At 47.1% G+C, this 27,774-nt stretch overlaps 1 protein-coding gene across 1 annotated transcript; it reads left to right on the top strand.

Annotated features, from left to right (window-relative positions):
* Window positions 1–1,690: 1,690 nt before the first annotated feature.
* Window positions 1,691–27,716, top strand: NEMP2 (nuclear envelope integral membrane protein 2). Its single transcript, XM_048483468.1, has 9 exons — window positions 1,691–1,889; window positions 4,857–4,972; window positions 11,453–11,681; window positions 11,775–11,847; window positions 14,269–14,362; window positions 17,817–17,931; window positions 20,601–20,826; window positions 21,866–22,042; window positions 26,486–27,716. Exons 1-9 carry the CDS (start codon window positions 1,781–1,783, stop codon window positions 26,706–26,708), a joined length of 1,362 nt encoding a protein of 453 aa, XP_048339425.1. The 5' UTR covers window positions 1,691–1,780; the 3' UTR covers window positions 26,709–27,716.
* Window positions 27,717–27,774: the final 58 nt, after the last annotated feature.

Consider the following 27,774-nt stretch of genomic DNA (forward strand, 5'->3'; position numbering starts at 1 on the left):
GGTGCATTGGTTGAGAACGGTGGACTCTAACCTGGAGAACCAGGTTGGAGTCCCCAGTCCTCCACATGAGCAGTAGGCTCTTATCTGGTGAACTGGATTTGTTTCCCTGTTCCTCCACATGAAGCCTGCTGGGTGACCTTGGGCTAGTCACGGTTTTCTCCGAACTCACAGGGTGTTGGTTGTGTGGAGAGGAAAGGGAAAGGAGTTTGCAAGCCATTCTGACTTCTTTGAGGCTTTGCCCTCAAATGTTAAGGCATTCTCCATCCAGGGAGGTAGCACCTATCATATTCCCTCGGCCTCAGCCCTGTGGCCTTTTGCAGTGAAATTGTACTTTCTGGGTAGTGAGAGGGTCCAACATTTAAACTGAGCTGAGCATTACACCTTCTTTACCTCCCATCCTCGTAAAATCTCCCCAGCGGATTGATAAAACCTGGTCAAATCTCTATCACAATGGTAAACTCTGGTGAAATCTCCACATTATCTGGTAAAACCTGGTACAATCTCCACAGAATACTGGTAAAACGTCCATAAAATCTGGTAAAATCTCCATATTGTACTGGTAAAACCTGGTAAAATCTCTATTTCATATTGGTTAGACCTGGTAAAATCTCCATAGCCTACTGGTAACATTTTAAGAACATCTGGTAAAATCTCCATAACATATTGGTAAAACCTGGCAAACTCTCCATAACATCTGGTAACATGTCCATGAACCTGTTCTGCAAGTCAGATGTTCCGCAACATCTGGTAACCTGTGTCCATGAACCTTCCACAAGTCTTCATCCAGTAATTCCGCTCTCCGCGGTGACTCACACTCCAGATGTCATGGACTACAATTCCCATCAGCCCCTGCCAGCATGGCATGCTGGCAGGGGCTGATGGGAATTGTAGTCCATAACATCTGGAGTGCCAAAGGCTTGCCACCACGGCACTCTAAACTATAGATGTCAAACTTGCGGCTCTCCAGATGTTATGGACTACAGTTCCCATCATCCCCTGCCAGCACCATGCTGGCAGAGGATGATGGGTACTGTAGTCCATAACATCTGGAGGGCCGCGAGTTTAACACCTATGTACCAGACCAGTGGTGGCGAACCTATGGCACGGGTGCCAGAAGTGGCACTCAGAGCCCTCTCTGTGGGCACTCATGCACAGAGTTCATCATGTGGGAGGGGGGTGGAAAATCACCCCCCTACACACACACCTCTAGGCTGGCCTGGGCACGATCCTTTACCTGGGAGTAAGCTCGGTTGCTGGCAATGGGGCTTGCTTCTGAGTAAACCCTCCGAGGATTGTGATTCACCCATTTGAAGCGTTGCACGGTTGCTTCGCCAAGCTTACTCCTGAGTAACGCGTGCCTCGGAGCCAACCGGTTTTTTTAAGCTAAAACCTCAGTGTTCAGGTTAAATTGCTGTGTTGGCACTTTGCAATAAATAAGTGGATTTTGGGTTGCAATCTGGGCACTCGGTCTCGAAAAGGTTCGCCATCACTGTCCTAGACCAGGGCAGAAGTTCCCTGGGCGACCATCTGGCTCTCCCTGCTCCGCGCTCCCGAGCCCCAACGGGTCTACTCGGGAGTCAACGGGGCAGCTGGCCAGGCCTTCCCTCCCCTCGCCTACCGCGGGCGCTTTCGCTTTCCCCTCGCCCGCCTCCCTGCCGGGAAGGAGGAGCCACCCACCGGGCCCGCCATGGCCGCCTTTTGCTCCTCCTCCTCCTCCTCCTCCGAGGCGAGCCTGTGCGGCGAGGGGTCGTGCGCTCCCGTGCGCTCTGCCTGCTGCGCCATGCGCCCCGGGGCGCGCCGGAGGGGCTGGCCGGGGCTGTTGGCGCTGCTGCTGCTGCTGGATCCGCTGGGGGCGAGCGGCGGCGGGGGCGAGCTGGCCTTGGCGGAGGGTAAGCCGGGGGTCCTGGGTGGGGGGTGGGGGGTGGGAAGGGGCTACCAGGCCTGGCCAAGAGCGCGCCATGGAGAGCCGTGATCTCTTGCATGCGTTCCTTGCATCGCCTTCGGTCCGTGCCCCCTCTCGAAGTGGCAACCCAAAGAGGCTTGCATCACCTTCTTCTCTCCTCCGTTGAATCCTCACAACAACCTTGGGAGGTAGGCTAGGCTGGGAATGCGGGACTCGGCTGGCACATGATGCCCCCTCCCAGAGGTGGGATCCAGCAGGTTCTGACCAGTTCCCGAGAGTGGGTTACTAATGATTTGTGTGTGTCGAGAGGGGGTTCCTGATTGGGTCTGCTTTTCCTTTAGAAATTCCATTTGGTCCTGTTGTTTCCTATGTGGCTGGTTAGTAAAGGTAGAAAACGGGATCATTCTCCCTGTTGGGCTGTTTTAAAAACATGTTTTAGTAATATGGTCAAGTTCCTTGTTGAAGGAAAGTCTCCTTCTTTTGATTTCTAGAAACAAAATTAAGTATTTGAAAGTATTAAGTATTTGGCAGGCAGTCAATTCGAGGAGAAGTCGTTGTTTCTGTCGGCAGTAGACGACAGGACTTGCTATAATGAGTTTCAATTATGGACAGAAAGATACCAGCTGGAAATTAGGAACTTTTTTTTAACAGTAAGAGTTTTTTACAGTACCATACCACTGGTTTGTGATCCGAAAATATGGTTGGTTCAATAATTATCTTTTCCTTTTGTGTACATAAGTCCTTTGTAGCCCAGATCATATCGATCCTAGTAAACGTTCCATATTGTTTAGAGTGATATGTGTAATCTTTACCACGCCCCCGTCGTGCCCCGCCCAGCCCCATTGGCGCTACGCCACTGTTTGAATCCCACCACCATGGGAACCTGTTACTAAAATTTTTGGATTCCACCACTGCCCCCTCCCTTCTGACAGTCTCCTCTCCTCCATTGAATCCTCCCAACCAACCCTACATTTCTTCTGCGCGTCAAAGATAGTGTTGGGATTCGAACTGCATCGGTCCTCCTCGCAACAATCCTGGGAGGTAGGCCAGGTTGAGAATGCGTGACTGGCCCTAGAGCTTCCACTGGATTCAAACTTGGGTCTTCCTGATACCAGCTCAACTGGCACAGGGGGTGTGATGTTTACGCCCTCCCTTCTGACAGCTGACATTTCTTGGATTTGTGTGGATCAAAGATAACATTGGGATTCGAACTACAGTGATCCTCCTCACAACAACCCTGGGAGGTAGGCTAAGCTGAGAATGTGTGACTGGTCCTAGAGCTTCCACAGGATTCGAACCTAGGTCCCCCAGATGCTAACTCAGGTGGCATGTGTGGCGTGATGTTTATGCCCTCCCTTCTGACTGTCGACATTTCTTTGACTTGTGTGAACAAAGATAACATTGGGATTCGAACCACGTTGGTCCAAGACCAGTGCTTTAACCACTGTGCAACACTGCCTCCCTTGGGGGGTTTATCCAATGGCTACTGCAGTTTATGAACAGGAGTGTGAGAATCGCTGAAACTAGCATGAGCAGAACGTGATAGCAGTGGCGTAGGAGGTTAAGAGCTCGTGTATCTAATCTGGAGGAACCGGGTTTGATTCCCAGCTCTGCCGCCTGAGCTGTGGAGGCTTATCTGGGGAATTCAGATTAGCCACCCAATGCTGCTTTGCTCCCACCGCCAGCTGGGTGACCTTGGGCTAGTCACAGCTTCTCGGAGCTCTCTCAGCCCCACCCACCTCACAGGGTGTTTGTTGTGAGGGGGGAAGGGCAAGGAGATTGTAAGCCCCTTTGAGTCTCCTGCAGGAGAGAAAGGGGGGATATAAATCCAAACTTTTCTTCTTCTTCTTGATATTCTAGTGGAGAGGAATGTTGAAAACATGAGCCAGATGTAACATTCAGAAAGTTGTTTTCCCTTTAGGGAACATTTGGGAAGGCAACCCTATGACCGCCCATGGCTTTCGGCACCATTTTATCCTTCACTTGGTGTGTACCTACTAATAGATTGTAACCACTGAGGAGGCCTACTTGGCCAAAATGTGTATTGTTTCAGTGAATTAATCGGTTGCAGATTCCGCATAGACCAAAAACAGCAGTGTGAAAATGGTTAACAATTAATTAACAACAACCTTTATTTGGCATTTAAAAATAGGTTCTAGAGCATTGCCAGACATTTTTGAAATACAAATCAAGAGTACATTCAAAGCGCAGACAGGAAGACTATATAGCAGTATACATTACTTAGAAAGTTCTGTCACTTGTATAAGAAATTTTGCTACTTTTTTCAAGAGCATGACATTTATTTATTTATTTATTTATTTTATTAAACTTATAGGCCGCCTATCCCCAGAGGGCACATCTGTGTTGTTTAACAGTAGCTCCACAACAGAACAGTCAGAGTCACTTTCAGATTTGTCTAGGGCCAGCCTGGGAGAGAAATTCCTGATGCCCACATATCTCGGACAGTCAAGAATAATGTGAGCAAGAGTCTCCACTTGGTTTTTACAGTGTGGACAAACCCGATCCTGGAGAGGGATGGATAAGTAGCGACCCTTTGTAATGGCCGATGGGAAGGTATTGGATCTGGCCCTTGTGATAATCCATCTCTGATGTGAAAATGGTGTAAAAGGGTTTACACAGTTTTCACACCGTTTTCACATTGCTGTTTTTGGCCCCTGCGAAATCTGCCTGTGATAGTTTAAAGAACCGCAATAGGTGCCTAGTGCATTTGCACAGTTTCTGACTTGTGCGGCCCATTCTTTTTAGTGTGTTTTTAAGTGCACTGCTTGATTATATTTTAATTCCTTTTAAAAAACATGTTACTCTTAGCCTCATCGGTTTCCTATGCAATTTTAGGACAAACTGGCCCCTTTTGCACTGTTGGTTTGTGTTATTTTTTTAATAGGCATACATTTTCAGATTTTGTAACATGCTTCCTTTTTCCTGTCTGCAGATGATAACTGTAGAAATGTGAAGGTGATGGATGTTATGCATACGTCGGAGCCGAACTGTTATTGCTACGTTCCAAATGGAGCTATACATTTGAAAAACACTTGGTCAAGTATCCAGGTACATACATCTGCACCTTTGGGTTGCACGTTTTTTTTTAATATGATGGGCATTTTTTCCCCCCAGCAAAGCATAACATAATCAAGATGGAGAATGTGAATAAAATAGACAAGATTCTTTCGTTCTCTCTCTCTCTTTTTTTTTAAAGAATAAAGTAGTCCAGATAAAATAATCATTCTAAGCAAATATATAATCTTGGAAGCCTGTTGATTTCCCTGGACTTAGGACAGTTACGGCGAACCTTTTCGAGACCAAGTGCCCAAATTGCAACCCCAAACCCACTTATTTATCACAAAGTGCCAACACGGCAATTTAACCTGAATACAAGTTTTAGTTTAGAAAAAACGGTGGGCTCCGAGGCGTGCGTTACTCAGGAGTAGGCTTGGTGGTAGTCGGTGGCTTTGCTTTGAAGCAACCGTGCAACTCTTCCAATGGGTAAATCATGATGCTAGGAGGGTTTTCTCAGAAACAAGCTCCATTGCCAGCAACCGAGCTTACTCCCAGGTAAAGGATTGTGCTTTAGTTCATGAAAATCAGTGGGGTTTAACAGCGCTTAACAGGGCTGCTTCCCCAAAACCAGGTCTTAGGTTTAATGCTAATAATCGAGCCCAGCAGCCCAGCCCAGCCTAGATGTGGGGGGGGGGGGGCACTCTGTGCGTGCCCACTGAGAGGGCTCTGAGTGCCACCTCTGGCACCCATGCCATAGGTTCGCCACCACTGACTTAGGAGGGTAATATCTTTGCAGTGGCGTAGCGCCAATGGGGTAGGGTGGGGTGTGACACCCTGAGTTCAGGGTGCGGGGCGCACGCGTGCCCCAAGCGCAGTTTTCCCTTGCTCTGCCCCTGTATCTCTGCCTAGGGCAGCTGTGGATAAGTGCACACAGATTTGGCAGTCAGTCTGCTTGCGATAAGAGGATTCTAAGCAAACTGGGATAGTGTCAAACTGGGGCAGCTTTAAGTGTAAGTTAGGTACAATTGGAAAATCATCTGCCGCACATTTTTATTGCTCTTGGCCCGCAGGGGTCTTCAAACTATGGCCCTCCAGATGTTCATGGACTACAATTCCCATCAGCCCCTGCCAGCATGGCCAAGTGGTAGGGCTCATGGGAACGGTAGTCTATGAACATCTGGAGGGCCATAGTTTGAAGACCCTTGCTCTTGGAACTTTGGAGGCAGTATCATGCTTCTTGCCAGAGTAGCCCCAACTGCGCTGCACAGAAGGAAACGTATATGTATTTATTTTCTACACGCATATGCAAACAGATTAAGCAAATACCACGATTCCGGCCCAACCCAGGAAATGTTTCAAATGCAGATCAAGTACACAGTCCTATCTTATTCTCACAATCTGTGGCAGGTAACAATTTAGAAGAAATAATGCCTGCCGCTAACAAATATAAGATTATCCGCAGGCGGGTCTCACCTTCTCAGATCTCAGAAGCTAGCCAAGGTCGGACCTGGCTAGTGTTTGGATCGGAGACTGCCAAAGAACGCCAGGGCCGTAATGAGGAAGCAGGCAATGGCTGACCAACTCTGAAAGTCTCTTGCCTTGAAAACCCTCCAGAATCAGCTTGAAAACACCTTTTTGGGTCCAGATCCTTTTAGAAGGTGAGTGGGGCCAGGTGAAGCCGTTGCCCATCAGGCCTTCTGATTGTACAGTAAAGATCTGACCGGCTAGGGCAGTGGTGGCGAACCTATGGCACGGGTGCCAGAGGTGGCACTCAGAGCCCTCTCTGTGGGCACACGCAAACAGAATGCCTGCCCCAACACATCTAGGCTGGCCTGGGCTGCTGGGCTCAATTATTAGCATTAAACCTAAGACCTAGTTTTGGGGAAGCAGTGTAGGTAACCCTGTTAAGCTCTGTTAAACCCCACTGATTTTCATGCAAAGAACTAAAGCACGATCCCTTAGCTGGGAGTAAGCTTGATTGCTGGCAATGGGGCTTGCTTCTGAGTAAACCCTCCTAGGGTCGTGATTCACCCATTGGAAGAGTTGCACGGTTGCTTCAAAGCAAACCCACCGACTACCACCAAGCTTACTCCTGAGTAACGCACGCCTCGGAGCCCACCGTTTTTTCTAAACTAAAACCTCAGTATTCAGGTTAAATTGCCGTGTTGGCACTTTGCGATAAACAAGTGGGTTTCGGGTTGCAATTTGAGCACTTGGTCTCGAAAAGGTTCGCCATCACTGGGCTAGGCAGATTAAAATAATGTCATTTTCCTAGCAGGTGACACCAGAGAGACTGTTTTATTCTCTTTCACTCCGTGTCCCCAGGGTATTTATTGAATCCCCCCTGCACTGGGGTGTCCTCTGTGTTTGGCTCCACTTCCTTCAGCGTCCATTTTGTGGTCGGTTCTGCCTCCTGCAGCAGCTATTTGTGGCTACGCCCGCCAGAATTCGAAAGGGGCCAGCCAGCTCAAAAAAGGCAGGGGGCCCCCTGAATTAGTATTTGTATGAAGATTAAGCAAAGTTTCTGGTCTCCCGGAGAAATAATTTCTTTCTTTGCTTCACTTGTACCATATTTTTCTTTCCAGCGAGTCCCCAAAGCAGCTTATATCGTTCTCCTCTCATCCATTTGATCTTCACAACAATCCTGCGAAATAGCTTAGGCTGAGAGAACGCAGCTGGCCAAAGGTCACTCAGCAGGCTTCCGTGGCATTAGTGGAGATTCGAACGTGGGTCTCCAGATTCTAGTTTAACTGGCATCTGTCTGTCATTCCCCTGATGGTCCTGCCCTATGCTGCTGTCCTCATCCTCTTAGTCTTTCTCCTGTCAGGAAACTGCAAGGATTGTCATGCCCTTATATAAAGCTGTGGTGCGACCGCACTTGGAGCGCTGTGTCCAGTTCTGGTCGCCACATCTCAAAAAGGATATTGAAGAGATAGAAAAAGTGCAGAGAAGGGCAACGAGGATGATTGAGGGACTGGAGCACCTTCCTTATGAGGAGAGGCTGCAGCGTTTGGGACTCTTGAGTTTGGATAGGAGACGTCTGAGGGGGGATATGATCGAAGTCTATAAAATTATGCAGGGGGTAGAAAATGTTGACAGAGAGACATTCTTTTCCCTCTTTCTCACAATACTAGAACCAGGGGGCATCCATTGAAAATGCTGGGGGGAAGAATTAGGACTAATAAAAGGAAACACTTCTTCACATATAGCGTGTGACTGGTGTTTGGAATATGCTGCCACAGGAGGTGGTGATGGCCACTCACCTGGATAGCTTTAAAAGGGGCTCGGACAGATTGATGGAGGAGAAGTCGATTTATGGCTACCAATCTTGATCCTCTTTGATCTGAGATTGCAAATGCCTTAACAGTCCAGGTGCTCGGGAGCAACAGCCGCAGAAGAAGGCCAATTGCTTTCACATCCTGCATGTGAGCTCCCAAAGGCACCTGGTGGGCCACTGCGAGTAGCAGAGTGCTGGACTAGATGGACTCTGGTCTGATCCAGCTGGCTTGTTCTTATGTTCTTATGGGGACTGATCTATGAATCTTCCCACCTTTCCCCCCACCCCAGGCCTCTCAGAGAGAGCGCTGCATTCCAATCCATAGCTTAGAGACAATGCTAACTTCTTTGCTCTGGGAACTAGTTCTGCCGTTATGTAAACGACCAGTGATGTTATTCCGTCTCCTTCAACTGATTCCACCCGGCTTGGGGGAAGGGGGGGGGGGGCGTTTCCTGAAAGCATATCAATGCCTACGCCTGCTGTGTCTTTTCAGACATGTCTACAGATTCCTATGTTCTAAATCCTGCTTCAATAAAGCTTCAATAAAGAATATCCTGATTGGGGTGCTGTGTGGTTTCCGGGCTGTATGGCCGTGTTCTAGTAGCATTTTCTCCTGATGTTTCGCCTGCATCTGTGGCTCTGAAGGGTCCTCTGAAGATGCCAGCCGCAGATGCAGGCGAAACGTCAGGAGAAAATGCTACTAGAACCCGGCCATGCAGCCCAGAAACCACGCAACACCTCAGTGATTCCGGCCGTGAAAGCCTTCGACAGTATCCTGATTAATCCTGAGTTCTTCTGCGGACACGGGGCACGATACTGTCAGGAGATGGCTGCTTCCTTGTTTCCGACAGTCTAAGTTTCTTCTGCTTGCATGCCTCAGGGTAGCATTTCTGATTCGTTAGGCTTCGCTTTAGATTTCTTCATAAACATGGACGAAGCGCAAATAGTCAAACTTCTGTCGCTAAGGCTACTTGACACTGAAAACCAACTGCTTTCTACTCAGCACATGAAGGGCATTTTACCGGAGGGCTCCTACCTCCCCCCGTTCAGTAAAGGGCTACCAAGGTATTTCTACAATATATATCTTCGCCGCACCTCCGACGTACCTTAATGCTAGCCCGACTGAATGCCCTACCCTCAGCAGTCCTGAGCGGCAGATCTCTCCAGATCCCATACCAACAAAGAACGTGTCCCTGCTCACAAAAAGCCATTGAAACAATCGAGCACATCCTCCTAGATTGCGCACTATATGCTTCATCTAGAAGACAATATATAGACCAGTGATGGTGAACCTTTTCGAGACTGAGTGCCCAAACTGCAACCCAAAACCCACTTATTTATCGCAAAGTGCCAACCCGGCAATTTAACCTGAATACTGAGGTTTTAGTTTAGAAAAAATGGTTGACTCCAAGGCAAGCATTACTCAGGAGTAAGCTTAGTGAAGCAGCCGTGCAGTGCTTCAAATTTATTTATTTTATTTATTTATTTATTTATTTATTTAATTTGTATACCGCCCGATCCCCGAAGGGCTCCGGGCGGTGAACAACATTCACTACAACATCAACAGGGCTGATTAGGTACATTTTTAATGATATAGAAGCACATAGGACTCCATCCGCTTAAAAAAATAGCTTTAAAACTCATAAAACAGCAAAAAACCATAATACATAATGGCGTCCGACCCACAATTTAGAAAGCCTACCCCATGTGGGTGGGGATGGCAGGACCCCTCAATATGAGGGGAGCCTGAGTGTAACTGCCCTAGGGGCAGAATAGACGCTGATAGGAGCACCATGTCAGCAACTGGACACTCCAAAGGAGCCGGTTGGAACAACACAGTCTTACAGGCCCTCGCGGAACTCACCCAGGGTCCCGCGGGGCCGGACAGCTTTGGAGGAAGGGTGTTCCCACCCAGGCCGGAGAGCCAGTGCCGGTAAAGGTCCCTGGCCAGCGTGGAGGCCAGCTTACGCATCATAGAGGGGCAGGGGGCCACCAGTAAAGTTGGCACTCTGCAGAAGCGCGCAGAGGCCGAGGTTGGGTATATGGGGGGGTTGATCGCGGTCCCGAAGATGCGAGTCTCTGGTCCCAGAGCCGCTACAGAAGCCTTAAAGGTCAAAACCCACACCTTGAAGATGATTCGAATTCCAACCGGGAGCCAATGCAGCTGTCGCCAACACAGGCTGGATGTGTGTTCTCTGAAATACCTCCTGTGAGCAGGCGTGCTGCCGCATGTTGGACCAGTTTTAACTTCGAACCAAATGCAAGGGGAAGGCGGCGATTACCAGGCGAGTTACAATAGTCCAGCTCTGGAGGTTTGACCGTTGCATGTGGATCCACAGTGGCCAGATCCGCCTGGGAGAGGAAGGGAGCCAACCGCCCGAAGACCTGGCGAAAAGATGGAAAAATATGCGAGTCCGGGTTGTATGGCCAGCCAGGCCTGGGTCTCCATTGAGAGAGACGAAGTCCAGGTGGACCCCGGACCTGCTTAGAACAGAGGGGGGTCGTGCCAATGAGACCCCCCTCCCACACTGGCGGCTGGAAATCCCCTAACCTCACCCGCCCCTGCGAAGTTCTAGCCAGAGGATCTCCGTCTTCGATGGATTTCAGTTGCAACCTGCTCTGCCGCTAACCAACCAGCTACATACTCAGAAGAGCAATGCTGGAGAGCCGCAGGGGCGGCAACCGCTCCCCCCTCCATCAACAGAATCAGGATCCTAGGAGGATTTACTCAGAAGCAAGCCCCATTACCAGCAACGAGCTTACTCCCAGGTAAAGGATCATGCCCAGGCCAGCCTAGATATGTGTGTGTGTGATTTTCCACCCCCCTCCCACATGATGAACTCTGTGCGTGAGTGCCCACAGAGAGGGCTCTGAGTGCCACCTCTGGCACCGTGCCATGAGAGTTAAGCCACCACTGTGATATAGACCCAGCATATGCACTGAAACTGATGCCTACTCATCAGACAAGGTCAAATCTTTCTATCTGCTTTGTGATCAGTCTCCTCAGAGATCCCTAGACGTTGCCAAATTCCTGGCGCTGGCACAACTGATTCGCCACAGATTTTAGTTTATTTATTGTTTTAACTGCTGGAAATGTCTGAACCTACTTATTTTAACTTGATTCTCCTCAACCTCTCTGTTGTATTTTAAACTCATGCCAATAAAAGGTTGATGATGATGATGATGATGATGATGATGATGATGATGGTAGCATTTCTGATTCCAAAGTTACTTGAGAGCGTCTTCTTTCGCAGGTGAAAATCAACAGCACGGGCCCGTTCAAAGTGGCGTTCATCCCCGAAGAAAGCCGTTGCCAAAGCGCGGAGACGCTGTTTGCCTTTTTAAAGTGTCTCGTCCAAAACATTTGGCAGTCGGGGACATCCAATGGAACTGCCTTCACTGTGGCCCAGTACGGAGAGCGGACCTGCTTCCGGGTCCAACCTGAGAGCAGAGATCTTTACACCATGGACATTCAACAAACCAGTGAGTAGAATCTAAGAGTGGTTGTGTGAATGGGAACGTGTCTGAAGAAGAGCAAGCTGGGATTTTAATGGCCATTATCTTTTTCTTCCCCAGTGTTGGATAAGAAACTTTTCCTCTTGTTTGTCACTGGGGGCCTCCTCTTCCATTTTGCCCACCACCTAAGTAGGTAAGTGTTTGTTTTATTTTCTTGGCGTTCCCTTTCCATTGCTGCTCTTGGCCCTTGTCTCCGTGTACCACCCCCCTTCTCCGTTCGATGGGTTCTTAATATCATCAAGACCCATTGCCTTCCCCCTCCTTTTTTAGGAGGTTTAAGTTAAATGAGGTCTTCGTGAGATGCCTATCTTGGGAAACAATCGTTGTTTTAATTGTATTTAAAACATATATATGATGATTTTATATATGGTTGTATATGGATATATATTTTATATATGGTTGTATGTTGTGCACCTCAGAGCCCCTCGAGGGATGAGGTAGGCATATATATTAAATAAATAAATAAATGAGGAGGAGGAGGAGGAGGAGGAGGAGGAGGAGGAGATGCCTATCTTGGGAAACAATCGTTGTTTTAATTGTATTTAAAACATATATATGATGATTTTATATATGGTTGTATATGGATATATATTTTATATATGGTTGTATGTTGTGCACCGCCCAGAGCCCTCCGGGGATGGGGCGGCATATATATTAAATAAATAAATAAATAAATGATGATGATGATGAGGAGGAGGAGGAGGAGGAGGAGGAGGAGGAGGAGATGCCTATCTTGGGAAACAATAGTTGTTTTAATTGTATTTAAAACATATATATGATGATTTTATATATGGTTGTATATGGATATATATTTTATATATGGTTGTATATGATGATTTTATATATGGTTTTATGTTGTGCACCGCCCAGAGCCCTCCGGGGATGGGGCGGCATATATATTAAATAAATAAATAAATGATGATGATGATGATGATGATGATGAGGAGGAGGAGGAGGAGGAGGAGGAGGAGGAGATGCCTATCTTGGGAAACAATAGTTGTTTTAATTGTATTTAAAACATATATATGATGATTTTATATATGGTTGTATATGGATATATATTTTATATATGGTTGTATATGATGATTTTATATATGGTTTTATGTTGTGCACCGCCCAGAGCCCTCCAGGGATGGGGCGGTATATTTATTAAATAAATAAATAAATAAATAATAATAGTAATAGTAATAATAATAATATCATCTGATGGAGTGCAAAACGACCTTATTTTAGCAGAATGCACCCATGTCTGAGGGCAATATGCAAATCATCAAAACAATTTAAAACAGTCACAATACATGCCAAATATTTTTTTAAGAAACCCTACTCATAAGGAAGGAGGGATTGATGAAGAAGCAAAGCCTGTACGCTCCCACACACGCCAGCTGGGTGACCTTGGGCGAGTCACAGCTTCTCGGAGCTCTCTCGGCCCCACCTACCTCACAGGGTGTTTGTTGTGAGGGGGGAAGGGCAAGGAGATTGTCAGCCCCTTTGGGTCTCCTGCAGGAGAGAAAGGGGGGATATAAATCCAAACTTCTCCTCCACCTCCTCCTCCTCCTCAACGAAAAACCTGCTGATGAAAGATGGCATTAGAGGAGGCCCAATGGTTCTCCCTTCTTTAAACTTTTGCAAGTGCGTTACAATTCCTTGGCATCCTTTTCACACTGTATTGTCCTTGTGGGGGCAAAGCTATGTCACGAACAGGGCAGGCATCAGAGGGAAAGGAACAAGACGGCAAGAAGCATATGGGCCAGAGAAGAGAGAGAAGGAGGGAGAGAAATGGAGGAAAGGACCGGGAAAAGTTAGGGAGAGCATTAGGATTGGGAGTGGGGGGGAGAGAAAACAAAAGATGAGCACAAGACAGAATGGGAAGAGGCTGTTTGTCTGCAGTGACATCTTTGACTTGGGTCTCTCCTGCTTCAGCCAAGCAGTCTTGTTGAATATGAGGAGAGGCTGCAGCGTTTGGGACTCTTTAGTTTGGAGAGGAGACGGCTTGAGGGGGGATACGATTGAAGTCTGTCAAATTATGCATGGGGTAGAAAATGTTGACAGAGAGAAATGTTTTCTCTCTTTCTCACAATACAAGAACCAGGGGGCATCCATTGAAAATGCTGGGGGGGAGAATTAGGACTAATAAAAGGAAACACTTCTTCACGCAACGTGTGATTGGTGTTTGGAATATGTTGCCACAGGAGGTGGTGATGGCCACTCACCTGGATAGCTTTAAAAAGGGCTTGGACAGATTTATGGGGGAGCAGTCGATTTACGGCTACCAATCTTGATCCTCTTTGATCTGAGATTGCAAATGCCTTAGCAGACCAGGTGCTCGGGAGCAGCAGCAGCCGCAGAAGGCCATTGCTTTCACCTCCTGCATGTGAGCTCCCAAAGGCACCTGGTGGGCCACTGCGAGTAGCAGAGAGCTGGACTAGATGGACTCTGGTCTGATCCAGCTGGCTTGTTCTTATGTTCTTATGTTCTTAATATCTGTGCAATTGTCGCGGGTCGCTTTTATACAAAAAGGGTTTCACAGCGTCTCTCTGTTCTTTCTAAACAGAAGCGTCACGTTCTATTATTCTGCCGGAGTTGCGTTTGGCGTTCTCGTGACGTTGGTCTTCCTCCTGCTGATGCTGAAAAGGTTTATTCCTAAGGTGAGCGTTCCAGGGCTAATATTAGATAAGGCCGGTTATCTAAGTCTGCAGGTGTTCGTTGCAGTCAAGCTTCCCGTATTGAAAGGTAAAGGGAGTTCCCCCATGCAAGCACCGGATCCTTGCTGGCCCATTGGATAATGTCATATCATGACATTTTCTGAGCAGGCTATGCTTATGGGGTGGTTTACAGTGGCGGATGGGCGGCAAAGGGTACTCAAGTCTGTGGTGCAATTTGTGTGTATCATGTGGGGGTGCGTTTGGCGCACTTGGTCCAGAATCGAGGGTCTGGGGCAGGTGACGGCGAACCTTTTCGAGACCGAGTGCCCTAACTGCAACCCAGAACCCACTTATTTATCGCAAAGTGCCAACACGGCAATTTAACCTGAATACGGAGGTCTTAGTTTAGAAAATAACGGTTGGCTCCGAGGCGTGCGTTACTTGGGAGTGAGCTTGGTGGTAGTCGGTGGCTTTGCTTTGAAGCAACTGTGCAACTCTTCCAACAGGTGAATCATGACCCTAAGAGGGTTTACTCAGAAGCAAGCCCCATTGCCAGCAACCAAGCTTACTCCCAGGTAAAGGATCACACTTTAGTTCTTCACATGAAAATCAGTGGGGTTTAACAGCGCTTCACAGGGTGACCTACACTGCTTCCCCAAAACTAGGTTTTAGGTTTAATGCTAATAATCGAGCCCAGTGGCCCAGGCCAGCCTAGATGTGGGGGGGGGGGGACTCTGTTTGCTCGTGCCCACAGAGAGGGCTCTGAGTGCCACCTCTGGCACCCGTGCCATAGGTTTGCCATCCCTGGGCTGGGGCATTGTGCTGCCTGCCGCTGCCTCCTGCGCGTGCCCCCCTTCCAATAGCCTCTGCCTCCTACCACCTTGGGCTTCTGCCGTGCACCTCTCCCTGGGCTCGGAGGCAACTACCAGGGGCCAGGCGCACAACCGAGGTCAGCAGCGGGCTCCGCAGGAAGCCGAGCTGCTGCCGTGGGGCTCAGCAGCCAGGTGAGGGACAGGGGGCCACGTCCCCCCCCCCCCGGTGCTGGGGTCCTCATGGTGTCGCCTGCCTGTATCGAGGCTTCAGGGTAGGGGGGCAAGCAGAACTGTGAGTCCTGTTTGTTCCCCCCCCCCCCCCCCCACCTTGCCCAAGTGAGGTCACTGGGGCACGCCAAGGCAGACTCGCAGAGCCATGTTCCCTGCCGGCTCCCTCCTCCCTTCGCAAAGCCAAGATCCCAGCTTTGTAAAAGGTGGCAGCAGGGCACCTGTGGAGATGGGGAGAGATCCCACCCCACACCTCCCTAGGCACCCTCCCCCCGTTTGCAAAGCTGAATCCTGGCTTTGCGAAGAGGGGGAACCAGCAAGGCCAATGGGGGAGGAAAGGCAGGAGGAGCTGCCCCCCCCTCCGGGGGGGGGCAGCATTCCCACCAACAGCTTTCTGGAGCCCGCTGTATTTGTTTGTGCAACGGGCTTCACTGCTAGTTTTTAAAATAAATAAATAAGATGTTAGCAGCATTTTGAGTGGCACCCGTGTCAATAAGTGGGGAAATTCTGTTCAGTTCTGCATTCAGTGTTCAGTTCTGGTCGCAACATCTCAAAAAGGATATCGAAGAGATAGAAAAAGTGCAGAGAAGGGCAACGAGGATGATTGAGGGACTGGAGCACCTTCCTTATGAGGAGAGGCTGCAGCGTTTGGGACTCTTTAGTTTGGAGAGGAGACGTCTGAGGGGGGATAGGATTGAAGTCTATAAAATTATGCATGGGGTAGAAAATGTTGACAGAGAGAAATTTTTCTCTCTTTCTCACAATACTAGAACCAGGGGGCATCCATTGAAAATGCTGGGGGGAAGAATTAGGACTAATAAAAGGAAACACTTCTTCACGCAACGTGTGATTGGTGTTTGGAATATGCTGCCACAGGAGGTGGTGACGGCCACTAACCTGGATAGCTTTAAAAAGGGCTTGGACAGATTTATGGAGGAGAAGTCAATCTATGGCTACCAATCTTGATCCTCCTTGATCTCAGATTTCAAATGCCTTAGCAGACCAGGTGCTCAGGAGCAGCAGCAGCAGAAGGCCATTGCTTTCACATCCTGCACGTGAGCTCCCAAAGGCACCTGGTGGGCCACTGCGAGTAGCAGAGAGCTGGACTAGATGGACTCTGGTCTGATCCAGCTGGCTCTTTCTTATGTTCTTATGTTTGTGCAACAGTCTTCACTGCTAGTTTTTAAAATAAATAAATAAAATGTCAGCAGAATTTTGAGTGGCACCTGGTGTCAATGAGTGGGGAAATGCATGTGGACACCTTTAGCCTACAGAGAATTGCCCCCAGAGTTACTTCGCAAGACCTGCGTCTGGTTTTTGTTGTTTTGATTTTTTTGGCGTTCTGAGTTCCCTTGGCCCCCAAACTTTGTAGTGTTTTTGTGGGCCAAAGTTGAGGCAGCCATCCCAATGATAAGCATATTGTATTTGTACAGCCTGAGAGATACTTCTAAGAAGTAGACATTCTTAAGTACATAAGAACATAAGAACAATCCAGCTGGATCAGACCAGAGTCCATCTAGTCCAGCTCTCTGCTACTCGCAGTGGCCCACCAGGTGCCATTGGGAGCTCACATGCAGGAGGTGAAAGCAATGGCCTTCTGCTGCTGCTGCTCCTGAGCACCTGGTCTGCTAAGGCATTTGCAATCTCAGATCAAGGAGGATCAAGATTGGTAGCCATAAATCGACTTCTCCTCCATACATCTGTCCAAGCCCCTTTTAAAGCTATCCAGGTTTGTGGCCATCACCACTTCCTGTGGCAGCATATTCCAAACACCAAACACACGTCGCGTGAAGAAGTGTTTCCTTTTATTAATTCTTCCCCCCAGCATTTTCAATGGATGCCCCCTGGTTCTAGTATTGTGAGAAAGGAAAAATGTCTCTCTGTCCACGATTTCCTACCCCATGCATAGCATTTTGTAACTTCAATCATATCCCCCCTCAGACGTCTCCTCTCCAAACTAAAGAGTCCCAAACGCTGCAGCCTCTCCTCATAAGGAAGGTGCTCCAGTCCATCAATCATCCTTGTTGCCCTTCTCTGCACTTTTTCTATCTCCTCAATATCCTTTTTGAGATGCGGCGACCAGAACTGGACACAGGACTCCAAGTCGCGGAAATTGCAGCACCACGGACTTTTATATAAGGGCGCATGACAATCTTTTTTGCAGTTTTATTTCTCCGAGATTTCAACTGTTTCCTAATTATCAGTTGAAATATCATGTCTTTCAATTTCCATGTGCAAGTTAGTTATTAAACCTGCTGTCAGACTGTGAATACTTTATGTAGGATTCTGGGTCAGCTTTCATTTGGGGAGATGCTATGTAACTAGTGAAGGGTGGCCGCAGCTTATGCCTGTGTTTGTGTAATGTGTAAGTAAACTTACTACAGCATTGCTCATCTTCCTCTCCTTTTCTCCTACAGCTCAGCACCTTCTGGATTTTAATGAGCGGTGGCTGGTTCTGTTCCCTCTATTTATTTTATACTTTGAAAGAGGATTTGAAACTACTCTGGCGTGATCATACACCCTACATACTGGGTAAGGGAATGAGCAGAGACATCCGTTCTGTCAAAATAGTGTATAAAACCGAATATTACCTTTTTTGTTTGCTTGACAGCTGTCTTCATTCATAAAATATGAAGTCTGAAATACATGACATTTTCTCATGTTCAGATATACCAGGTACAGTTTATAATATCGTAGAAAAGCAGATTTTTGACTGATGAGCTAACAGTTTCAGAGAAACCTACTGGCTTTTCTCATTAACTGAGTAAGCACTGCAGGCTGGGGCGTAACGAGGCAAACTGGAGCCCTGGGCAAAACCTGAGTTGGATGCCCCCCCCATGGGCGGCCACCCCACTACGACCCAAAATTTTTTTTGCACCAGGTCATTGGTGCCTGCAGGGGGTGCATTTTTAGACATATCGCCACCAAAATTGCAGTGTATCATCAGGAGACTGTCCTTATGCTACCCCCCAAGTTCGGTGCAGTTTGGTTCAGGGGGGACAAAGTTATGGACCCTCAAAGGTGTAGCCCCCATCTCCTATTAGCTCCCCATTAGAAAGGCAATGGGGATAGGGAGCACACCCCTTTGGGGAGATCCATAACTTTGCAGACTCCTAAACTTCAAACTGCGCAAACTGGAGGGTACCACTAAGGAACTGCAGTCTTCTGATGTTTTTATTTTAATTGCTGCTAGCCTAAAAACTGCACCCCCTGCAGGCCAGAAACGGAAAACCACTACCAAAAACGAACCCTGCATTTTTGGTGCCCCCACAAGGTGATGCCCTGGGCAACTGCTCACCTTGCCCAATGGGCATTACGCCCCTGACTGCAGGGATCTCACAGGTGAGAGTAACTGCAACTCAGTGGCCCTTTCTGCTGAAATCCCCTAAAACGTTTTCAGTCCCTGCCCTTTACAATGATGTATGTCTGCACTCACCCCCTTGAAACAATTTATGGCCGCCATTTTGTGATTTCCCCCTTTTTAATCCGTGGAGTCATGCTTCAGTGGTTCAAAGCCTCAGGCTGCAATTCGCTACTCCTCGTATACTCGATTCTTTGAAGACTGCCACCCCCAAATTAAAAAATAACCAGAAATACCTCAGTTAAGCAGGCGAGGGGAACAGAGTGAGCTCAGAAAATGGCGCAAGGGAGGAAGCTCAGGGAAGCAGAGAAGCGTGGCAAACGTAGTCAGTTGATCGCACAGCAACTGAAGAAGTTTTCAAAACGTTTCAGTGGGAAAATCATTTTAAAAGGGGATTCATTTAAAATGTTTTGAGGTGGTAAAAAAAACATTGGGGGGGTAAAAACAGTGCTGAACGCCATGGAGAAAAATGTTTTATTTCCTGTCTCAAAGTGTTTTAAAAGGTTTCTGAGGAAAGAGCAGATAGGCATGGGTGACACTATCCCAGGGCTCCTCAACGTGATGCCCACTGACATCTTTTCTGGCACACACACCCCCCCCCCACAAGTGTTTAGAAAATGGGTGTGGCCGGGGAAGATTTTGACTAGCCATCAGAAATTACATCGGCTGTGCAGATTTTTAAAAAATGTTGCTTCACTGCTAGCACAGCATCAAGATCTTCTCTGTGTAATTGAAGGTAAGCTGTGGCAGCCATTTTGTGGCTGCTTCTACTATTTTGAGGAGCCCAGCTCTATCCTCTGCCCTCGTACTCTGCAATTAGTTAGTAGGTCCCCATCTGCTGTATTATTTATTGTACTTTGGTACCAATACGCTGCTTTTAATGGGGTTTTAATGATTCAAAGTGTATAGAGCCATTTCATTATGATCTATTTAATTATTTGAGATTTATTACACACTGGGCCTTATTCCCAAGTAAAACAGGCATAGGATTCCTGAGTTTAGCTGTAAAGGTTTTCCTATCGGGTTTTGCCCACAGGGTAGTGACATCTGGATTTGTGCTTGTTATCTCCTTTTGATAAGGATACCTCCTTGTTTATTTATTCTGTAGGGGGAAAATGAACATGTGAATATCTTTAGGATCTCCTGTTCTGTAATCAGCGTTTAAAACAAGCCAGCCTGCCCATGAAGCTGACTGACCACATTTTCATAAGCCATCTGTCCTAGGCCCCTTCTGCACAGGCAAAATAATGTGTTTTCAAACCATTTTCACAACTGTTTGCAAGTGGATTTTGCTATTCCGCACTGCTTCAAAGAGCACTGAAAGCAGTTTGAAAGTGCATTATTCTGCATGTGCGGAATGAGCCCTACATAAAGATGTTCTCTGGTCTATTGGAAGTTCCTCACCTGGTCCCCTGGGAGGGGTTGGTGGGAGAAGAAGAGTTTGGATTTATGCCCCACTTTTCTCTCCTGTAAGGAGACTCAAGGTGGCTTACAAGTTCCTTTCCCTTCCTCTCCCCACAACAGACACCTTGTGATGTAGGTGGGGCTGAGAGAGTTCCGAAGAACTGTGACTAGCCCAAGGTCACCCAGCAGGAATTTAGGAGTGGGGAAAACACATCTGGTTCACCAGATAAGCCTCTGCCACTCAGGTGGAAGAGTGGGAAATCAAACCCGGTTCTCCAGATTAGAATCCAGCTTCTCTTAACCATTATACCACGCTGGAATATGCTGGTAGAACAGGCCATTTCTGATTATAGGTGGAGGATCACATGTTTCCAAGATGGTTTTGGGCCTCAAGCTGGGCTCATTCTTTTTACGGTGTTTATTTTTGTTTTTGCAGGATACGTCCTGATAGCCGGATCCATCAGCTTTGCCGTTTGCTACCAGCACGGACCACTTGGCAGTGAAAAAAGTATGAACCTCTTGATGCGGACGCTGCAGTTTGCAGGCTTAGTTTTAATTTATTTGGGCATTGCTGCCCCTCAGGTTGCGTACGCAGCCATTGCTGCCATGCTGTGCTCAAAAATCTTGCATTATCCGCTTGGAATAATCTGCAGCATGGGCAGGTCAGTATCTTTTGGATTGGGAATCCCCTGTTATTTGTGAAGTTGGTTTTTTTTTCTCCTTCCAGAATTAGTCATAAAACACTGCTTATTGCTATGCATCTCAAGAGACACAGGGTTGGTGCTGAACAGTGGCGTAGCACTAAGGGGACAAGGGGGGCACAAGGGACACGCATGCCCCGGGCGCAGTTCCCCCTCGCTCAGGCCCTGCTGCTGAAAATGGCATCCCTGCGTTTTCTAATCCTTCTGAAACATGCAGCATTGGAGGAGCTGGCAGGGGGTGGAGCTGGCAGAGGAGTTTGGATTTATACCCTTCTTTTTTCAACTGTAAGGAGTCTCAAAGCAGCTTACAAAACCCTTCTCTTCCTCTCTCCACAATAGATACCTTGTCCGACCCTGGGGTACCACTGCAAGCAGTGATTTCATAGGCAGGCCGTTTTTGTGGGTTAGTTTGCCATTGCTTTCCCCAGCTATTCTTTACCCCCTAGCTATGTGCTAGGTACTCATTTACCGACCAAGGAATGGCTGGCTGGCTGGCTGAGTTGACCATGAGCCAGCTGCCAGGATATCTGACCCACAGGGGGCTCGAACGCCTGACCGTGTGAGTGGCAGTGCAAGCACTTAGCCACTACGCCACGCGGCTCTTCACAATAGATACCTTGTGAGGTGGGTGGGGCTGAAAGAGTTCACACAGAACTGTGACTGGCCCAAGGTTGCTCATCAAGCTTAATGCGGAGGAGCGGGGAAACAAACCTGGTTCGCCAGATTAGAGTGCACCTGCTCTTAACCGCTACAGCGATGACTAGCAAAATTTCAGGTGACGGCTGAAAGAAACAAGTCTGCTAAATAAGGACATGGGTGCATTAGCTTAAACGACAGAATTTTGGCATGTCACGTACTTCAGCAAGTCTCTTGGCACGGTTTATTATAGCTCCCTGTAATTTTCTGTTTGCTCGTTTCAGAAAGTACATTAACGTGCCCTTTGCTTTTCTGATCCACAATGCAATTTCTAAAGATCACTTTTGTTTGGCTTCTCCTGTAGGAAAGCTCGCCGGCACTTCAGAGGAGAAAAGCCAGAGCTTCGTTATCTGACCGAAGATGAATACCGAGAACAGGGTGAATCGGAAACCCTCAAAGCTTTGGAGGAGCTGCGGGCCTTCTGCCAGAGCCCCAGTTTCCCCTCGTGGGTAGCCATGGTCAAGCTGCAGTCTCCTCAGAAGTAAGAACCATTTCTTGGTATTCTTGACGGCTCAAAGATTCAAATCAAGTAGTATCTTAGAGAGCAACACTATCTTCACCAGAAGATTAGCAAGATGAGGGCTTTCCCATTAGAGAGCAACACTAACTTCACCAGAAGATTAGCAAGATGAGGGCTTCCCCATTAGAAAGCAACACTATCTTCACCAGAAGGTTAGCAAGATGAGGGCTTCCCCATTAGAAAGCAACACTATCTTCACCAGAAGGTTAGCAAGATGAGGGCTTTCCCATTAGAGAGCAACACTATCTTCACCAGAAGGTTAGCAAGATGAGGGCTTTCCCATTAGAAAGCAACACTATCTTCACCAGAAGATTAGCAAGATGAGGGCTTTCCCATTAGAGAGCAACACTAACTTCACCAGAAGATTAGCAAGATGAGGGCTTTCCCATGAGAGAGCAACACTATCTTCACCAGAAGATTAGCAAGATGAGGGCTTTCCCTTCAGAGAGCAACACTATCTTCACCAGAAGATTAGCAAGATGAGGGCTTTCCCATTAGAGAGCAACACTATCTTCACCAGAAGATTAGCAAGATGAGGGCTTTCCCATGAGAGATCAACACTATCTTCACCAGAAGATTAGCAAGATGAGGGCTTTCCCATTAGAGAGCAACACTATCTTCACCAGAAGATTAGCAAGATGAGGGCTTTCCCATTAGAGAGCAACACTATCTTCACCAGAAGATTAGCAAGATGAGGGCTTTCCCATTAGAGAGCAACACTATCTTTACCAGAAGATTAGCAAGATGAGGGCTTTTCCATTAGAGAGCAACACTATCTTCACCAGAAGATTAGCAAGACGAGGGCTTTCCCATTAGAGAGCAACACTATCTTCACCAGAAGATTAGCAAGATGAGGGCTTTCCCAGCATCCTCCGGGAGGCGGTTGCAAAAGAGAGATAGAACAGCTGAATTTGCTTGAATCTGGCAACGGCCGATATGAAAGAGGGCATGGCAGGGAGACCCTCTGATGGGAAAAGTAAAACTGCACAAGGATGGAAGTGATTGGTCCTTTCCACACAAGATGAACACAAACAGGTGTGCGGCGTGAAACTAATTAACCCAGGAAATAGCGCAGCACGCCAGCTGGCTGGTAGTGAAAACGTCAATAGTTATAGTCAAATGACTAATCTACTATAGTCTCAAAACTCAAATGTATCTTATTGACATAAGTTTTTAAACTGTTGGTACAATTTTACATAGTAATGTACTGAGATGCATCACAAATCCTCAATATAAAGAGGTACAGTTCATAAGAAGCTAGATTCCTTATTCAGTGCTATATATCTAAAACAGCAGGTTTTACCAAGTCTGATCTTGGTTTTAACGAATCTGATCCTTTCCACACAAGGACAGAAGAAGTAATTGGTCCTTTCCACACAACCCTTTTGAAACGTTTTGAGGCAGGAAACAAAAGGTTTCTTCTACCCTGTTTTCCCGAAAATAAGACATCCCCTGAAAATAAGACATAGTAGAGGTTTTGCAGAAGTGCTAAATATAAAGCATCCCCCGAAAGTAAGACGTAGCAAAGTTTTTGTTTGGAAGCATGCCCGTCGACCAGAGCATGCAGCTGTGGAGCGGAAAAATAAGACATCCCCTGAAAATAAGACATAGCGCATCTTTGGGAGCAAAAATTAATATAAGACACTGTCTTATTTTTGGGGAAACCGGGTATGGAGTTCTGCATTGTCCTTTCCCTCTTTGGTTCTGAAAACGTTTTATGTCCAGCCTCAAAACGTTTTTAGGGAATCCCCTTTTCAAACAATTCTTGGGTTGGAACGTTTTCAAAACGACTTCACTTGCTGTGTGATCTGTTTACATTTCCCACGCCTCTGGGCTGCCCCCGGATTTCCTCCTCAACACCACTGTTCTTCAGAACAACATTTGATTTCAGCAGGACTTTAAAGACCAACAAGATTTCCAGGCTGTACACTTTCAAAAAGTCCAAGCTGTTGAAGGATCTTTGTTTCTTGAAAGCCAGTACCCTGAAAATAGTGTTGCTCTCGAAGATACTACTTGACTTGAATCTTTTTTTATTTTATTTTTAAAAAATAATTTTTATTGTATCATTTGAATATTCCATTTTATATTCATACTCTTCTTCTTTCATTTTCAAACAATACGTTTCCCCCTGTTTCCCCTCCCCCCTGTATTTTCTTCAGGAGCAGCAGTGGCGTAGGAGGTTAAGAGCTCGTGTATCTAATCTGGAGGAACCGGGTTTGATTCCCAGCTCTGCCGCCTGAGCTGTGGAGGCTTATCTGGGGAATTCAGATTAGCCTGTACACTCCCACACATGCCAGCTGGGTGACCTTGGGCTAGTCACAGCTTCTCAGAGCTCTCTCAGCCCCACCCACCTCACAGGGTGTTTGTTGTGAGGGGGGAAGGGCAAGGAGATTGTAAGCCCCTTTGAGTCTCCTGCAGGAGAGAAAGGGGGGATATAAATCCAAACTCCTCCTCCTCCTCCTCCTCCTCCTCCTCCTCCTCCTCTTCTTCTTCTTCTTCTTCTTCTTCTTCTTCATAGTTTTGTCATACAAACAGCAGTAAGTTCATTCTTTGTAATCTCGTCTCCCATTTCTCCTCAGTGACTCCAGCTTCTTTCATCCAGTCCGCGTATATGGTCCATCTCTTCAAAATTTCGCTCTGTTTATCTTGCCACAGTTTATTTTTTGTTATTTATTTCGAAAACGTCCAGTGTCACTTGTTCCCAGATATATTCCAACCATTTCTGGATTGTCCATTTTTTCTTTCCTTTCCAGCCTAAAGCTATTGTTGCATGTGCTGCTTTGATCATTATTTTATACATACAGCTATATTTTTTTATCTACCCTTCTATCCTCCATTACACCCATGAACATTAAATCATTATTTCTCCCAATATTAGTCTTCACCAGTTTCTCGATATATAACATTATGGTTGTCCAAAATTTTTTCACTTCTATACATTCTGTCCACGTATGGCTATAATATGCCTCCTCGTCTCCGCAGTGCCAGCATTTAGGACTAAACTTGACTTGAATCTTGCTCTTCTACTTCAGACCGTCTCAGCTCTCTGCCTGAAACTGTGGTCTTTCAGCTGTGTGGTCCCAGGTCATGAAGGGCTGGAACTCAGCCAGACCCAACCAAGCTACTAGAGCAGGGATGTCCAACTCTGGCGCTTCAGATGTTCATGGACTACAATTCCCATCAGCCCCGGCCGGCATGGCCCACGCTCCAAAGAAGGGGCCGATGGGAATTGTAATCCATGAACATCTGAAGCGCCAGAGTTGGACACCCCTGAATTAGAGGAAAGATTTGAAAGCAGACCTTCCAGGAGCAAAGTGATCATTAAATGAAGATGGACCAAGAGCTGCAATGGAGGGAATACATACATCTTTTTTATCTTTATCTTTATTAACCTTTAATAGGCATAGATCAGTGATGGCAAACCTTTTCAAGACCGAGTGCCCAAACTGCAACCCAAAACCCACTTATTTATCGCAAAGTGCCAACACGGCAATTGAACCTGAATACTGAGGTTTTAGTTTAGAAAAACCGGTTGGCTCCGAGGCGTGCGTTGCTCAGGAGTAAGCTTGGTGGTAGTTGGTAGCTTAATTTGAAGCAACCGTGCAACTCTTCCAACGAGTGAATCACGACCCTAGGAGGGTTTACTCAGAAGCAAGCCCCATTGCCACCAACCAAGCTTACTCCCAGGTAAAGAATCGCGCTTTAGTTCTTCGCATGAAAATCAGTGGGGTTTAACAGCGCTTAACAGGGTTACCTACACTGCTTCCCCAAAACTAGGTCTTAGGTTTAATGCTAATAATCAAGCCCAGCAGCCCAGGCCAGCCTAGATGTGTGTGGGAGGGGGGGTGACTCTGCGCGTGCCCACAGAGAGGGCTCTGAGTGCCACCTCTGGCACCCGTGCCATAGGTTCGCCACCACTGGCATAGATAGATCAGGATTTACACAGACACATTCTGCAGTCTCAAGTATAGTTCAGTAGCAAGGAAATAGTCCACATAACTTGACGGTTGACTTCGAGGGATTCAAATCACTTCAGATTTTTTTTTTTAAAAAAAAGAAATAGCCAGAGCAAATGACAGTAAATACCCCTACACATCAATGTAAAAATACAATCTAATATAAAATTGCAATAAAAATAGATCTGTTTAGCAAGTTAAAAAGCAAAATAATACAGCAATAGGTATCCTACCATGCCGAATATTAGAAAGATTGGAGAAGATACCTATCTTTTATAAGAAGTCCTACGTTTGTTTTATGTATTTATATTTGATATTTAAAATTTGATTCTGTGCCAAATAATAATGGACCAATGCGGTACAGCAAAGGCAGACTGTGTCCTAACAACGTCCTCACAGGCAACTTTTAGATTTCTTCCTGCCTCACAGTTCTCTCCTTTGCCTTCAGATTTGCAAACTTTGTGCTGGGATTTCCTCACGTGTCACCTGAAGAAACCAAGGCCCATGACGAACAGTACAGCATCGGAGGCCCTTTCTTAGAGGAGCAGCTTTTTACCTCAGAGACCGGGTCAGAACCAGACCCCCAAACTGATCCCTTCCAGGAGGAAGAGGAGCGGGAACAAATGCAACCACGAAACAGCTTGCCTGTCCGTAGCAGAGAATTTCTTTGAGCCATTCGATCTAGAGAAGACGGGCGAAACGCGCAGTACAGAGTTGGGGAATTCTTCTAGTCGGGCTGTGGATGGCACCCAAGATCTTGAAAGGACTCATTCCTACACTGCAGGGCTCAAAGGTTGCTGTGGGATTTGAGCAGGGCTGGAGCCTGGGGCACATGGTTGTCCTGCGCCCCTGCCATGCCCCCGCCCCGGAATACCCCCCACCACACCCTGACCACGCCCCCGCACCTGTGCGCGCCCCGTGCATCTCGCGCGCCCACGTCCCCTTGACGCTACGCCACTGGATTTGAGGGAAACATCTGTGATCCCCAAAGGTGCCCTTCAACCAGCTGTTCTACAAAATGAAGATTTTTTAAAAACGCTGAACAGGAGACTGGCAGAGAAAATTTGCCCCCAGTCTCCAAACTTTACCCAGGATATTGGGTACCCAGGATATTGGGTCTGATCAGGGTGTGCCAGCATTGCTCTTGAGCAGAGGAAACTGGCAGAGGTTAAGCACTACAAAGCTATTTGTGTGAACACTTTTAATTCTTCCGTGGTAGATGTGAGGGTAATTAACCCAGGAAATAGTGCAGCACACCGGCTGGCTGGTAGTGAAAACGTCAACAATTATAGTCAAACAAATAATCTACTATAGTCTCCAAACTCAGATGTATCTTATTGACATAAGTTCTTAAACTATTCGTACAATTTTACATAGCAATGTGCTGAGATGCATCACAAATCCTAAACATAAAGAGGTATGGTTCATAAGAAGCTGGATTCCTTATTCAGTGCTGTATATCTAAACCAGCAGAAAGCAAACCGCAAAAGTCCATAACAGAGTGCGGTGCCAGCAATATCTTGCCCAATGCATGCATCTCGGCACATTGCTATGTAAAATTGTACTAATAGTTTAAGAACTTATGTCAATAAGATACATCTGAGTTTTGAGACTATAGTACAGTGGTGGCGAACCTATGGCACGGGTGCCAGAGGTGGCACTCAGAGCCCTCTCTGTGGGCACTCATGCACAGAGTTCATCATGTGGGAGAGGGTGGAAAATCACACACACACCCCA

Source organism: Sphaerodactylus townsendi, linkage group LG02 (assembly GCF_021028975.2).
Source record: "Sphaerodactylus townsendi isolate TG3544 linkage group LG02, MPM_Stown_v2.3, whole genome shotgun sequence".
In the NCBI taxonomy this organism is placed as follows: domain Eukaryota; kingdom Metazoa; phylum Chordata; class Lepidosauria; order Squamata; family Sphaerodactylidae; genus Sphaerodactylus; species Sphaerodactylus townsendi.